This window comes from Nilaparvata lugens, chromosome 1 (genome assembly GCF_014356525.2).
Source record: "Nilaparvata lugens isolate BPH chromosome 1, ASM1435652v1, whole genome shotgun sequence".
Taxonomy (NCBI): Eukaryota; Metazoa; Arthropoda; class Insecta; order Hemiptera; family Delphacidae; genus Nilaparvata; species Nilaparvata lugens.
Window position 1 is genome coordinate 15,567,413 of NC_052504.1, and position 16,812 is coordinate 15,584,224.

A 16,812-nucleotide genomic window follows, 5' to 3' on the forward strand; every position below is an offset into this window, starting at 1 on the left:
TAGGGGAGGCATAAGTTAGGCTTTCAATTTTAAATTAACTTATTATAGCTAAGCAAGGCCACGTGAGTTTCTTGCGTTCGCTTCCGGCAGAGAAGCGGTTTGAATCAATCTAACTATCAATCTGACTATAAATCTAACTATAACACTCTGAGAAATATCAATAATTAGAGAAATCTACTGTAATTATAATTGATAAATGATCGCACATTAATATTTTGCTTCGGAACTGTTTCCGTACTATCATGCAACTGCATCTTGTTTCTCTCTAATCTCATCGGCCTCTTATCTTCACTAGGCTAACGGTTTATTTCTTCAGCTCTCATTTTTACCTTTCAACATAAAAGCCTGTAAAGTATTTCTATCCAATCACTTCTCTACTTCTATTCTATGTTATGTAATAGAGCTCACTCGTGTTAACCTTTATAACAAAAATAGTTACAGAATCACGATCTATTCTTTGACATTGGCGAGGGTTTAACGTTGCTAAGGACATATTATAAATATTGTTGTGATATTGATTGTTGTCATGGATCTCATGGAAGTAAGAACTTCAAGAGGGAAAATGGGGCTCCTTTATAACTCATTTATCTTCCGTAAATCTAACACTTTGAGTTGCGGGAATCTTTCATGGCGTTGTACTAATAAAAATTGTTCTGTAACCTTGAAGACTACACCAAATAAATCTACACTAGTAGAAATGAGAGGGGATTCTCATAACCATCCAATTAATATGAGCGGCATATCCTTTGTGAGTGGACGAAATGATGGTGATAATGATGATGATGATAATGATGATTTTATTCAGCGCACAAATTTGGATCTAGATTCTGAAAATTCTGAACCTGAGAGACTAAGTAGTGATAAGGATTTAAGTGTATATTTCCCTCTCCCAACATTTGACGATAGTAAAGCTGAGTTGAGCTTCATACGCTCCAAGATTGTTGAGTTGGAGCATATAAAGACTAAGTTGATAAAAAGATCAGTTGAACTGGAGGCTACTGAGCTTGAACTGGATAAAGCACCCGATACCTCCTTGATTGAGGGGAATACGAGTGTAGATGTACCTCCAATAAGGAGTCGTGAAGGTGACATGCGCGTGGTAGAATTGACAAAACAAATTATTGACATGGAGTTACAGATAAAGGAAATGATATCCACAATAAGGACATTGGAGATGGACAACTTAGTGTTACAGGGTAAAATCATAAGTCTGAACACTTTAGCTGAGTCGTATCAGAAGGATGAAAAACAGCTGATAAATGATAATGTTGAGAATACAGAGGGAATATCCAGTCATTGCGGGGGAAGGTCAGGGGATTCCGCACATGAAAATAGGAAAGCATTCAAGAGCCTCATTATAGGGGATTCCATGATTAAACACCTGAAATCTGACAATATTTTGAATGATAATACATGTATTGTGAGCTCACCGGGAATTGGTATGACGATTTGAAGAACTCTTTGAAATTATATAAGGATGTTTATAATGTGGTTTTACTGAATGTAGGGATAATGATGCTTGGAATACAAGAACTCCAGACGACCTGGGCATTAAAATGAAAGCTCTAATTAAAATGGCTAGGAATACATTCCAAACAGCTACGCTGGTGGTGAGCGGTTTACTGCATAGACGTGACATAGACATGAGGTATATTGATGCAATAAATGGTGTCATTGAATGGCATTGTGCTCAGTCTGATTGCACAATATTTGTAGATCCTAATTGTTGGGTTTTCGATAGGGACATTGGGCGAGATGGGTTGCATCTTAATAGGAGAGGATCCCGGAAGCTTAGATATCTATTCAATCGTATTATCTCTCGTGTAGAGCAGGAATCTGTGCAATCAGCCACTTCTTCCACTTCATCTGATTCGACTTTTTTAGGGGTTCAATCTCAAGTAGAATGATTGATAAGACAGAAGCTCCTAGATTGAGTGTTCTTTTTTGTAATGTTCAATCATTGAATAATAAGATTTATGATGTTGAAATGTTGAATTTTAAAGATGAGTATGATATTATATGTTTTACAGAGCACTGGATGCGAGTTGAAGAGCTTGAAGTGGCTAGAATCCGTGACTATTCCTTAATAACTGCTTTCTGTAGAAAAGAGAAAAGTCATGGTGGTGTCGCTATGTTTGCTTCAGATGCTTCTTGTTATCCAATTAGAGAAATTGATGTTGAGGGGTATTGTTCAGAATTGCATAATGAATTCGCCTGTGTGATTCTTCCTGTGCAGAGAATTGTTATATTGGCTGTATATCGATAACCAAATGGTCATTTGGGTTTGTTCTTTGCCAACTTTGATAGGCTCTTAACATCACTAGCTAAATATCGACCCGAATATGATTTTGTTGTGGGGGGTGACTTTAATATAAATGTAATCGATTCTACTGCTAGAAAAACAATTAATTTCAGAAACACTTTAAGATCAAATGACTTACACCTGACCAACTTTGAACCAACTCGGGGTCAAACCTGTCTGGATAATGTAGCAACCAACTTAGATTCTGGTTTGTACTTGGTGGAAGTAAGGGATTACGTTTTGTGTGATCATTTTTCGGTGTCTTTCAAGGTAACTGTGAATGATGAGGGACGTAGTTGGGAAGGTGGACCTAATGATTCAAATTGTCCCCCCAGACTGATAAGACCTATAACACAGGATAGAATTGAAAATTTCTGTCATAGTCTCAGTGCGATTGAGTGGCCCAATGTTTTGATTTTCTCCGGGGGAGAGGAGAATTTCAATGCTTTCATTGACCTTTTCATGAGGCTCTTCCATGAATTCTTTCCTGCTAGATTGTCAAAGCAAAGGAGTTTCACAAAAAAAGAGGAATGCCTGATTGGATAAATCAGTCTGTACTGGCTCTTAGGAATTGTGTCTTGATAGCATATGATAAGTATAGATTGAGTCAATCACCACATGATCAACGTGTGTTTAAATCTGTACGTAAGCTGTACAGACATGAACTGAGACAGGCTAATTTGCAGTACAATGCACTAAAAATTGAGAGGGCTTCTAATAAGTGTTCTACGGCTTGGAGCATTATCCGGGAAGTATCTAAGCCTTCAAGACAAACAATACGAAATACGCCAGTCACACCTGATGAATTCAATGATTTTTTTGTCTCGTCTGTTCTCCATATACGTGAAAGGATTGATACTCCTCCAGTGTCAGCTGTGCAATTACTTGCCAGGAGTTCTGCTCCGGTTTCCACATTCAGATTCAGGCCACTCTCTTTCAAGACTGTTGAAAACATAGTATTGAAAATGAAAAACAGCAAATGACTCCTCTTACAAATTGTATCAATGCCTGTATTGACGATGCAGTTTTCCCCACATTCTGAAGCATTCCAAGACAGTGCCAGTTCATAAGAAAGGGAGTTGGGACGATCCTGCCAATTTTCGACCTATATCAGTAGGATCAATATTTGCAAAGGTTTTTGAGACTGGTATGGCAATAGCATTGTATGAATGTTTTGAAAGCAAGAATATATTCACATCTTCCCAGTATGGATTCAGGTCTGGTCGGTCAGCAATTGAAGCTGTGGAGAGTTTGGTGACGGATATTTTGAAGAGTTTTGAGATGAATAGCCTTGCTGGAGTAACCATGTGCGATCTGAGCCGTGCATTTGATGTTGTTGACCATGATATATTGTTGGCTAAGGATGGTTGATGCTCAAAACGACATTTCTTATGGTTTCGGGCAAACTACTTCAAATGCATCAAACTCTGAAACTTTGAAAATTTGACTTAGATTGCACAAATATGAAAAGCCTCACGTATCTTCATAACTAAACAGATTCTGAGTTAGTTTAGAAAGCAGGGTTTTCCATGATATTGACCATTCTGGTTACTCCTCTTTATAACTGAGAAATTTGTAAGCCCTACAAAACTGTCTGAGATATCATAAAACATTTACAAATTTACTATAATCTTTCTCATTTCAAAAACAATTGACTTCAATACAATTCAAGGAGATTTTAATTGCATTCGGGTGACAAGCGCATTCAATATATTCAGTGGCTTCTTGAATTAGATTATCCATTTTGACACAATGTACTTTTTAAACACATTTGGCAATATTCGTGATTCTCTTGAAGTTAGGAAGATACTCAAATTCGAATTCAAATTCAAATACTCGTGAACAATAAATACTCAATACCCGAATGGTAAAGTTGCATCCCCAACGAGTATTCTTCATAACTATGCAGCTTTAATATAATATAGATTCTAACATTCGTTTTCGTATTTATCATTCTCTTTCACTCTTTCTCAAGCTATTTCACATTGCCTTTCAACACACTATCTGACTTCCATGAATCTCAAGCACCTCCTTAATCTTTGTCCTCCTTACTATTTTATTATTCACCCTCACTCCTTATTTCACCCTCTTCATCCCACTCACCTCACCCATCATACACACAATCTTCTTCTTGCAAACTCTTACCCACTCACTCACACTCTCTCTTCCATTTCTCTCCTGCATGCATACTAGACCATTGAGATTGTTTCCATCACACTGTGTGGAAAGGCAGAGAATGTTTTAACCTATTTATAATAAAATAACAGTTATGAAAATGAACGAACGCTGCCAAATTTGCTTTGATGTGCACCGACGTGGACGGGGGTAATTATTCCCACGCTAAAGGAGATCATAGACGGCCTAATGGCGTGTTATTATGTATCGCGACCCTGTATCGCACACACAAGGGGCTTCACGTAGTAGGCTGACTGCACACGAGCGAGCGAGCCGCGTCTGATAACGATCTCCGTCGGGGATTAGAGGCCGCTCTACACGACCAGTTCGCCACCTATTAAGTGTACTAATACCGTGTAATAGTCGGAGAGGGCCGCCGGGGGGGACTGGACGATCACCGCCGCCGCCGCTCAAATTAAATTACTTGTTGGCGGGGGGAAGGAAGGACCCCCTGGGGGAGGGGGGACTGGACAGATTCGTGCTGCAGCCAGAGAACCACCTGGTCGGTCAATCACTGATCACTCTTATCAAAACGTGCTCTGTATCTGGTGCACCTAAGGATAGATCCTTCAGATCAGATAAATCATTATTTGTCAAAGACTGCTCGCTAGAGAAGGCAGGATCACATGACTGCTACAATATACATTTTGATAGGAAAAATGGAACATGAATGGCAGATACAAAAAAGTGATTTATTTGCAGATCCAGGCTGTGAATATACTGGGTCTTCAGAGTCAACATCATTATTACATCCTTTTCAATAAATCAAAATAATGATACTATGAGACTGCCAGAATTAATCCCTTGGTCAACGACCAACAGTATGAGGTTTGTCTTAAGTTAATTTTATATAAAATTAATACTACGAGACTGAAATCAATGACTAGAACAACTACACAATGAAGTAGTGATCTATCAATAATTTGATTGAGGAATACTTTGATTGAGAATTATCCATCAATGGCGATGATAGAGCTTTTTATTGTCTCATAACAGAACTCATAATAAGGAAATCTCATTATTTATTCCTCTCCTATGATTTCGATCGAGGAATATTGCCGGTAACCTTTCTCACATTCATTATTGCGTTCACTCAATATTTCTCTAGATTATTGAGTGTTCCTTTCCAATACCACAACTTATCAAGTCAATCTGAACTTACCTACATTAATCAGATTCAACTGTGTGCAAAATATATTTATTCAATTTCCTATATTAATTCAATATTCAATGTTGTTGCTTGTTCACAGGTCACAGTTCAGCCTGGCAACAAGGCTACAACACACTGGGCGGATACGGCAGCGCAAGCAACACCGCTGCAGCCAGTGAGGCCCAATACTACCAGAGTCAACAATGTGCACAAGCCACGCCGTGGACAAGGCATCATCAGCCTCCACCCAACAGTAAACCACACGCACCTGAGCTGCCTTGGCCCGATAATTACAGGTGAGACTATACCTTTCATTCTTGATCCATTTCTTATTATTGATAATTCAATCAAGCAGCAATGTTGATTTCAGGGAGATTTTAAGATAAACTAGAAATTCTGTAACATTCTTTTCTAAGCCCTTCTTTTATTGCAAGTCAGCAATTCATCTCCTGAAACAATCTCAAAAGTCATCTCATCCAGCTTTTTCACTTGTTAACAATCAATATCAAGTCTAATGTCCCTGACAACTCTTAATCGGAAAATATCAAAAAACTATCCTTAAGAGCTATTTATTACTTGGTGTACAATATTATGAATGTATTAATATGAATTTATAAAATCATGGTCCAGTTCTAGGAGGTATGAGAAATTTTTTGATCCAAATAACCAAACCAATCATATATTATTGGATTGATTCACTTTTATCCAAAATTTGGAGTTATGAGAGTATTTTATTAGAAAAAATTATTTCAAATTCATATTTAAAATTGAAAAATTCAATTTCATCAAACCTGAACTGAGGATCAGTATGAAAAGATCACCGGGAAAGAAGTTTTAGAGAAAATATTTTAGAATTAAGAGAGCTTTTATAAGAGCTCTATGATAGAGAAATTAAAGAATAAATCTGATTTTTGAAAAATCTTCAAATACAAATAACAGACTCAATTAATATAAACACGAATCATACGCCCAATAATTATAAAGCTTAAGAAACAGAATACAGTATTTCTAATTTCCAGTGATCTATTTGTGTGGATTTGTAGTACCGTAATCCAAATTATTAGCTGTTGCTGCGTTGAAATCCGGTAGCGTATTCGATCTCTTCATTCACGCACGATCCTAATAGGTAACCGTAGAACGTTCGTAATGAAAACGTAATTTCAGAGCAGGTCATTAAAGAAGCAAGTCACGAACAGTAAAACAATTAATGAATGCTGAGTGTAATTTCACGCATGATTCGTCCATTTGAAAAACAATCAAAGATATTATCAGATAGGGAATCAGCTTCTAGGAACAGGTAGCTAGAAGTGATTGTTCTGTTTGATATTTGGCCTATAGTAACTAGTTTCCCTTGTTTCTAATACCAGACTCACTGTGAATTTAAAAGAATGTACTGCTCCTGTAAATTGAGAGAAATTTATCTTTTCTGCAGTAGATCAATAAATAAGAAAAAAATCTTCCACATTAATAGCATAGTGAATATTTAGGTCTCAATCAATGATTAAACTAATTTCCATAAAATCACTCCACTTCCTGTTTATATGTTGCTTTTTATTGATTTTCATAATTCTAATATTCTAATTCTGAAAGACATTCCCTTGGAAAAATCCATTACCAAGGGATTGGAGACCTTCTCCTTTTGAAATATTCCCCAATCAATATTCTTTAATATTTATCTCAATCTCCTACTTTGACTCATGCTGTGGTAGAATGTTAAATTCTGGCTTCATCTTGAAATTTTGAAACGAAAAAGTTGAGAAAGGAAAACGTTTTCCACTGTTCTTTGTGAAACATATAGTCTAACGTTGAGTATATTCTGAATTTAATTGCATTTTTAAGATTTATTATTCTTGTCTGTCCGTAGTTGTCTGAAAGATGAAGCCTAATCAGTTAGACAAGCTCAGCAGTCAGATAGACGAATTCAAATCATGTAGTAGCCAACAAGTGAGAATATCCAGCAGGCGGTCTCTCAGTAACGATTGCATGTTTCCCATAGACGGTAGCAGTGATGTCTATCTGGAAGTACATTGGAATGGCTTGTCAATAATTAATCGAAACGAAACGGTAGCTGAGATAGTGTCTGGAAGAAGGAAGTCCAAACTGTAATCCTAGCATCTACAATCCTTTCTTGAGTACAACATCATCTGTCAGGGCGGGACGCGGGACTCCCTTGCTCCATTACGCCGTCTCGCTTCCATGTATTAGCTATCTCTATTGTTTCTTCAGTTGGCCGGGCAGACAATGACACGAATTAAAACGATGGGATGGGAGAGGTGTGATGGGGGACGGCCAGATGAGAAGCATCTTCTTCCCGATGGGATTCCTCCCATCCCATCAGCATCCGAGACCTTTTTTTACCGGCAGCATTTCATTAGCAGGAGAGTCGGTACCACTGTCAGCTCTGTGTAATCGGGCGGCCGGCTACTGAGAGCTCTGTGTGGGGGCTTTCTCCTGTCTCTATCTCAACTCTTCCTCTTCGTCTCATAAGGCTTGCTTGATTCGTGGCTCTTTCATCTGTAGCACATTACTATGATCCTGCAGTCATCACCGCCCCCATCTGACGCGTACAAACGTGCAATAACTCTCTCTTGCTCACCAATTGTTCTACTGTACGTCTTATTCCGACCAAAACAAACAGAATGAGTGGGATGCACTCAACAGACAAGACAACACGAGTTAATCCAAATGGCAATTTGCCACCCGCAATGCTCGCCTAAACAAACAGATTTCCATTCTTATTACCCCTAATAGAAACAAAAGAAGCAGTGCAACATAATGGTCTCAGTCAGCTCAGCCGGCTCCATTTATGTACCTCCGCTGATAGTATAATTACTGCAAGTTTTAAGCGTCACGTAAATAAAGCATAAGTGCAGGAGCTTCGCTTTAATGAATGAATGGAGACGATGCCAAAGGGAAGCGGCAACGGAAGTCGCCGGCATAAAAACAACACAACTTCCATTAATTCATTCTTGACGTAATTTTGTAGCGGAACCTCAGGTCGAAATGCCATTCACTGGTAATTTGTTTTGTCTTTCAAATTCTTCTATTGTAACAAATATGATTTTGGGATTATTCATTCATCAAACCAAGAATTTCAGAATTTAATAGCGACAGATAAACTATATTTGAGAGACGAACACCTCACTCATTTGTTATAACAGCTTTTTTCAATAACATATGATAATATAAACCATTAGAAAAAATTATCTAATGGGAAGTTCTCACTTGAATAACTATTTTGATTGAGTGTTGAGTAATTTATGTAATGCAACAATGCAGCTTCTCTGGGAATCGATAAGGGAATAAATACATTTATTACTCCGCAGATGATAACTACATAACATACAAATTGTGATGTGTATGTAGCCTATCATGCAGTATTCAGATTTTCTGGACGACTATTATTTTTGTGGTGTAAGACTGGCTACACTTATGTATTAGTGACTGAAGTAACCCAGTGAATGGAATATCGTTGGATGACTAGCAAGCTACATAGGTCACAGCCAAGAGCTTCCCAACTACTTATTCAAATATCGCCATCACGCCACCCAAGCTGAGGAAGAAGGAGAGAATGATTAGGAAAAGAGAAAGAGAAGAGTAGGCAGAAGAACATTTAGCGAGGTCGTAGTTTAAGAGCTGTCTATATTCAAACCTGTCGCTAACATATCGCTGTTATTAAACACGACGTGCATGTGTGGCTCGATTTCCATTTGTTAATAGCGGTTGAAGTTTACACTCATGAATCATAATGGACCTCACCTTTCGGCAGCCGTACTAGGCTACTTCTAGTCTCCGGCCCTTCCTTATTTAGAGGCAAAGTTTTATAACTGAATATAAAATGCAGTGCTCTTCCCAATTTTCATCAAGATATCTTCATCCTATGGACTTTCCAAAACAACCAAAATTGATACATTTTAAAAACAAATACTCGCGGTTATATATTTGACTTCTTATACATCACTTCAAATTTATAAATTTTTCCTCGAAGTAAACTTTCGGGTGTCATACCTCCCTTTGTCATTCAAAATGGATTTCTGATTCCTGACAACATTGATCACCTATAAAATTTGCGACGATCACTCATTCCCTTTCTCTATAACAATGTATCCTGCGCGTGTAACTTATATAAATGATATAACTATCACCAATATTTTATTATTCTAGATAGTTTTTAATTTTTGCCTATGTAATTTAATTTCTTACGACTCATATACTCCTGAATAATACATGTATTTTTTCCATTCAATATTAACTCATGCCAACAACCATGACAAGGGGTATCTCTTTTTCCCCGGGCTTTCTGATCGGTTATTCTGTTCATTATTCGATCATCTCCATATAGAAAAATGCTATACGCAAATAGCATACAGAACCTTAGGCACCACCTATTAAACTAATATAATCGTTACGCTTGAATTTTGAGATTTGATGCCCTTTTCAGTCGCAATAGCGAACACATTTTATCATTTCTTTAGAATTTATTTAGATATTTTTAGATTAGTAATTCATATATTCAACACCCAAATTACAGCATTCAGCAATGTATAACTCAGACATATTAACATGTTCACACATGATTAGAGCCAGATATACCCGTTCAATATAACATGAATATCAATGTAGATCAATTTTTATTCCTTGCGAATGGACGGTAAATAGATTTTCTCAAATTTGTAGCGACCTATACTCAAATGCTAATTGCTGTCTTTGTACAGTAGTGTTTGGAGTTGGGAATTATATTATTAATCCCTTCTATCAATGAATTGCATTCAATCTGTGCCAAATATCTGTAAATCTGTAGGTCTGTATCCTGTATTTCCACTTTTGGTTTAGGGATTAATGATGATTCACACATGAAGTAGCTCAATTGATTATTAGTTGAATTGACTAGAACTGATCCATTATTTTGACGGTTGTCCGATCTATGTCACAGAGATTTCCGCTAATTTGGATGATTTTGTGTGTTTTTCAGTTTGTTTTCGAGTGGAGCTGGTCAAGTATACGGTCCTCCCAGCAATCTGACCCCTCACTCACCATCTGAGGCGAAGTCTGGCTACCCCTACTTTGGACAATTGAGTGGCATGGAAGCTGGAATCTGTGGAAGAGTTCATTGACAATATCCACTGTGATATACAAATTTTACTAAAATGCTAACTGAATCTTGATGTTTACATATTTGTTTAGGGCTAACGCCTGTTTACTCTTTCCACTAATGTAATACTTGAAAAAAAAAACGATATATTTGTAATATTCAAAGCCAGAAACAGAACTAACAATCAATTATGATTGAACACATATGATGGCATGAAGGTCTCAGGAAAATGCTTTATAGATTGCTTCCAATTTACAAAATATTTAAGATATCATTGATGTAATGTAGAGAAAATAGAAATGTGTTGCCTTATTCAAAGCCACTAATAATCCAAATATATATATATATTAAAATCTCTAGTATTTAGTAGATTTATTTGTATCGAATATATATTTTTATCTCAGGGTGCAAGATTCGGCACCTGACGGAATAGGTAGAGCCATTCATCTAGTGAATTAGAACTATAATAAATTATCGCAAATTGTATTGCAAAAAATTAAATATTGTATGCATATGTTTGATAGCCTAGATTTCGTACTTCTTTGATTAAATAGAAATTTCTAAAATATTGATCTATATTTTTCTTTCAATTAAATACCTTTAATACTAATTTTTACTTGCGCAAGTATTACTCTTATTAATTTCTCAATTTATAATAACCCTTTCGGCGAGCTAGCTTTGATCATCAGATTATTTCGAAGCACTAGGGCGCCCATCACTAAATTCAAATTTAATCACTCACGTGTCGAAAATCTTCTTGTAAGCCGCCGATGTCGATCCAACTCCATGTGGTCCGGGAATATGGTAGCCGGAATCGTCTCCTCCAAGGGGTTATAAATTTAATTAAAATGAAAATGACTTCTGCTTCACAATAGCATCACGAAGTCTTTTAAGAAATTTAATAATTTACTTTAACTTTAACTTTTACAAAATTATTAATAAGGTACTTCGCTCTAAAATATTGGGGTCCTCTTATGGTGGCATTTGGCTGGCGAGTGCTGGTTCTTCCTTCTCAAGTTTTACAGATCTCTTTCCGACTTTCAAATTAGCATAAAATTTAAATATCTCAATCCTCCGCCATTAATTCAAATAGATCTTACAAAAAATGCCAAAATATTGCTTAGATTATATGATTAATAATTTCTTTGCATTCGAGCCATATTGATAACATAGATTACACAAATTTTTACACAAAATCTAGTACATTTATATAAATATATATAAATATTTTTGAATTGGCCTACAGTTGCCGCCTATTAACTGCCGTTTTACTATTGGTGCATGCAAATTTTATTAGGTATTCATGCGCCTGGTAACTCTTATTTCCTGAATACATTAAATTATTTTTATTTGGTTTTTATTTATGCTCTTTGCATGCTAGTTAATATTCTATATATTAATATTAATTCCATGCTAACTAATAATTAGCCACGTGGACGGGTGTTTTTCACATTGCACACCATCCGAATGCAATAAAGCTCTGCCAAGGGGTTTTGGTCAGATTCTACGTTCTTCGGTTTGATCGATCTCTAGGTCACCGATCCGTGAATACATCTACATAACCTCAATCTTCAAATATTTTATAAATAATCTATTTATGAGTAGTAAACTTCCTTCAAATCCTTTTTAAGTTCTTGTACCATTTAGCCAGAACAAGCTGATGCTATCTAATCTTGTTTATTATCTGCTTGGCGATATTAGCCAATTACTTTATTTTAGACCTATTACTATTTCTGTTAGGGCTTTTCATCTACCCAGATTTAAATATGTTACACGCGCCCCTGGGTTTGAATTCAAAATATTTGAGAATCACAATGTTTTTAATGAAAACCCACCCTTCAATACATTGATATACACTATACTTTATTTATAAATTATACTCTCCTACTTCTATCACATTTCGCAGACATATTTGCTGCATCTCCTTTATACCTTTATCAAAAACAATAACAAATTCTCCTCCTCAACACACATAAAATATCATAAATATAAACTTCTAAACGTACTCCTCCTGACACCATTTACAACACAGTAATTTTTGAATTCGCCGCTTGCAGGGCTGCCAACTTAACTACACACATTTCATAATTCTCATAAATGATTCCTTTTAGACAATAATTTCGATTCATAAACTTCTGGGCTTATATCTTATAGTATTTCTTAGGTCTTAATATAAATAATTTTCTATACATCAGGTACAATACTTTCTTTGCTAATGGCTCTTTGGTTTTTTGTAACTGGTATTCACTTTAAGTCTTTTCAGGTAACAAACGTGGCATAATTAAAAGTAATAAATATAAAAACATATAAATAAATATATCGACATTAATAAATATAATAAATAACAATAATAAATAACTCTTTGGGTACAGTACTTCTTTTTATAAACATATGTTCAACAGACATTACATTCATTTGATTTGGGTGGCTTTGGTCAGCTGGTCACTGGTTCTACAGAATTTGCTGTCGAGTTTCATAACTATAACCTAACTGCTCAATTTTTTCTCTTAAAAAGGTAATTAACAAATTTTAATTTTATTATCCCCGCTTGTGTCCTTTTTATCTGATGTATATAATTTAATTACATATTTAAAAATTGTTCTTTTCCTTATTGCAGGCTTCTAACGGCTGGAAGGAAATTAAACATTGGATTGTTGCCACGAGGTCCCATACCAATATTAAATTTATTAAGGAAGGTCAGTAATCGGTTTGATAATAAGTTTCTTTGATTCTTATCATATTATTTCAATTTGACGATATAGCATGTAGAAATCCCGTGGTTTACTTGCATCTCTTGCATTCTGCTTGTTGACATGGTTTAGGCCGGTAGGTTATCTGCTATCCGTTGGTGAGGCTGTCCTAATTGATAATTTATCTTCATGAATATAAAACCCTTGTATCTCGTGTATTCTTTCAAATAACTCCTTGATCTGGTTCTGTTTTCTTCCTTGTTATTCCTATTTATTCCGTTGAGTCTCAATATTTTCACTTTAGTGGCATTGTTTATAATTCTAGTTACACCAATAACGACTTTATATATAAAGCTTCCAATCAACTTCATCCGATACTTTCCACTTAAATTCATTATAGGCTTCATCATCATAATAAACAATTCAATAATATAACACTTCCAATCAACACTAATAAATTCTTTCAACAATAACATGGTCTTAATTATAGCATCACTTTTCAATATTATCACAGCCATCATAACAAATATTAAACACCATATCCAAACATTTATCATCTTTTCAATAGCATAATATCCAGGTACTTTCACTTTCTTAATATTATTTTTTAATTCTTCCAGTCTTATTAGCCACCGTTTATCCTTTATCAAACTCAATACGTAGTCCATTTCGTTGTTGCCATGCATGATCCGTAATAGTCATTTCTAATAGCTTCGGTTCTATCCCATTTATTGATCGGTTTTATCCCATTCTTAGCCCATTCTTCCGGTCACATCGTTGATTGGCCCTCTTAAAACGTATGTGCCGCGGATGCATGCCGTCGGTCCGCTCCTGTCTTCCTTGGTGCCGGTCCGGAATCCTCCTTGGCCTCTTGAAGCGTGCATGCGGCTTCCATCGGCGCGCGCGGTTCCTCCTTCGTCGCTTCTTCCGCCTCCGGGCCTTGCGATGCATGTTCTTCATTCGGTCCTGTATGCTGTCCTCCTCGTCCTGATACCGGCGGGTGTCCTCGGGCGCTTCCTTCTCCGGGCCTTGCGGTGCTCGCCCCTCTTGTCCGGTAGTCCGTTCTCCTCGTCCTGATGCCGTCGGGTGTCCTCGGGCGCTTCCTTCTCCGGGCCTTGCGGTGCTCGCCCCTCTTGTCCGGTAGTCCGTCCTCCGGGGTCGTCTCTTGGTCCGGGTCCTTGGTCTGCTGTGGGGTCAAATGATGCGCGGGTGCGGTGGCGGTCTCTTGATGCGCGAGTGAGACGTCAAAGCGGTAGTATGGTGACGGTCTCTCCTGGCAACTGTTTATTTTAGCAATGATTCTTCGGTGCAGGTTGCTCTTCGGTGGGGAACAGGAAACTTAATAGAGGCTGATGCTTGCGGCTGGCTTAATTGCATGTTGGGCGGCGGTTTTTTGTGATAGGCTGTCTTGTATGGGATCCTGTGTGTCTGGTGGTGGGTTATCTTGTGTTTCTTGTAACAAATCTCCGGTAAATCATTCTGAATGTGGTGTATGACTTTGAAATATCCTGCTTTTCTTGGTTTGTTTCATTTGAGCTTGTGCTGTTATATCGGGGGTATCATATAGTCCTGGTTTATTAGCTGTAGTTTTCTGTATATCTGGTGGCGGGTTGTTGGGTGTTGGGTTCTGTGTTTTGGTGATTTGATCTGGACGCATGCTCTAATGTGTAGTTTGTACTTATTTGATGAGGTGGCGGTTTGTAATTTCTATTATAATTATTCTGAGTGTAATCATTATTTGTGTTGAATCGATCATGGCCATAATAATAATTTCTTTCATAGGTTTGCTGTGGATAATGATTTGTTTGACGATTCTGAAAACTTCTATTATTCCAGCTGTTATTATGATTATGATTATAGCGGCGTTTAAATTGAGGGGTAGATCGTGAGCAATCATATGGTACTGATTCATAGGCTTGGCTGGTGTACTGATTAATTTTTGAATTAGGTTGATTCTGTGCATACATTTGATCTGAACGGTGATTGATATTGCCATCATAGATTGTATATTGTATAAATAATCTATCAGCTGTTTGCAACTAGTATTGGCTGTGTACCCATGCTGTTCTGACTTGGAAAGGTAGCTTTTTTACGATTATATTTGCTAAAACTGAATCACACATTGGCTCATCTAATTGAGCATTTTTCAGTTTAAGGGTATTAACAAAATTGATGGATGTGTCGTCTGTCCTAGAATTAAACTCAGAAGCAATGATATTGGCTAGTGCATCCATTTGTATTTTACTCCAATATTGTTCCAGGAAAGCTGCACTGAACTCGTCTAGCGTCCTGAATTCGTGATTATGGAGCTGGAAGAACATCAGAGGTTCACCGCTTAACAAACTGGATAATCGAAGACGCCAAAAATTCCAAGAGGTGGGTGTTAATGATTGAACTAGTTTTATCTGATCTATAAATTCTTTAGGTTGGAGATAGCGGTCTGTATTGTCAAAACGGCCTAATTCATTGAAACTGTGTAGTGAATCAAACGTTGCTATGGGAATAGGCTCTATATTCTCGTGCGGAAATGATGTATTTGATTTTCAAGTTGTATAACTTCTCTTGGGCCTGTTTCCAATGACTAGAAGCTTCTGTTTCATTATTACTACTTCGGCATTTAATTCAGATGAAAATAATTGCTGTTCTCCAACGGCTGTCTCCAATGAATTAAGTTGTACTATGTTTTGGTTTATATCAGAATTTGGGTGAGCTATTTCATGAATTTGCGAGTGTTTTGTGCTGGTAGGTTATCTATTCTTTCGTTTAACTCACAAGTGACAGTATCTATTTTTGCTGTTAAATCGGTTGTAATTAGTTCTTGATTTTCAGCGGTAGATGCTGATATTGTGTCCGCAGTTTCCTTACCCGTTCTTACCGATGTATCCTTCAAGATTCCCGCATTTCCTTCATTTCCGCCTTCAAGTCCTTCATTGCCATGGTCATTGTTTTTTCTAAACTATTAGAAAATGACTTGATCATCCCCTCTACTATAACCCTTCTTATTGCTTCTTGGGAGACATTTAACGGTTTATTACTGTTCACAGGATTCTTGGCGGTGATTGAAGAGATCTGGGCGTTGGACTCCATCGCGCCCCCCTCAGCGTCGATCTCCGCTACTATCGCCGTCTGCAGTGTGTCTGCTACCTTACTTTGCGTGGACGAAAAGAGACTCATATTTTAAAAATGGATTAAGTGTCAAGTGTTTGTTAAAAAAGTGAAAGTTTTGGCCAACAAGGCATTAATAAGGACACAAATGAGGATAGGCCTATGGACATTACAAGCCAGGTAACCTATTTATTACTTAAGCTCTTATAATATAATAATACTATTCATTGATTTCTGACTAGCAGTTTAGGCCCATAAAATATAATAGCTCTCTCTATAAAATATATTTTCTTTAAAA

General features: G+C 36.9%; 1 protein-coding gene and 1 long non-coding RNA gene across 5 annotated transcripts in view; both read left to right on the forward strand.

The window, feature by feature from the left end:
• Window positions 1-11,030, forward strand: part of LOC111057530 (protein gooseberry-like) — a 45,715-nt gene extending 34,685 nt beyond the window's left edge. For all 4 annotated transcript variants that reach the window (XM_039431791.1, XM_039431793.1, XM_039431792.1 and 1 more), the window contains exons 6-7: window positions 5,728-5,923; window positions 10,600-11,030. In XM_039431791.1, the coding sequence (XP_039287725.1) occupies window positions 5,728-5,923; window positions 10,600-10,741 (338 nt within the window). In that variant the 3' untranslated portion in view covers window positions 10,742-11,030. The remainder of the gene's footprint in view (window positions 1-5,727; window positions 5,924-10,599) is intronic.
• Window positions 11,031-13,358: 2,328 nt separating this feature from the next.
• On the forward strand, window positions 13,359-16,507 carry LOC111056261. The gene is made up of 3 exons (XR_005571737.1): window positions 13,359-13,415; window positions 15,671-15,785; window positions 16,454-16,507. It is a non-coding gene; the product is annotated as an uncharacterized LOC111056261 (long non-coding RNA).
• Window positions 16,508-16,812: the final 305 nt, after the last annotated feature.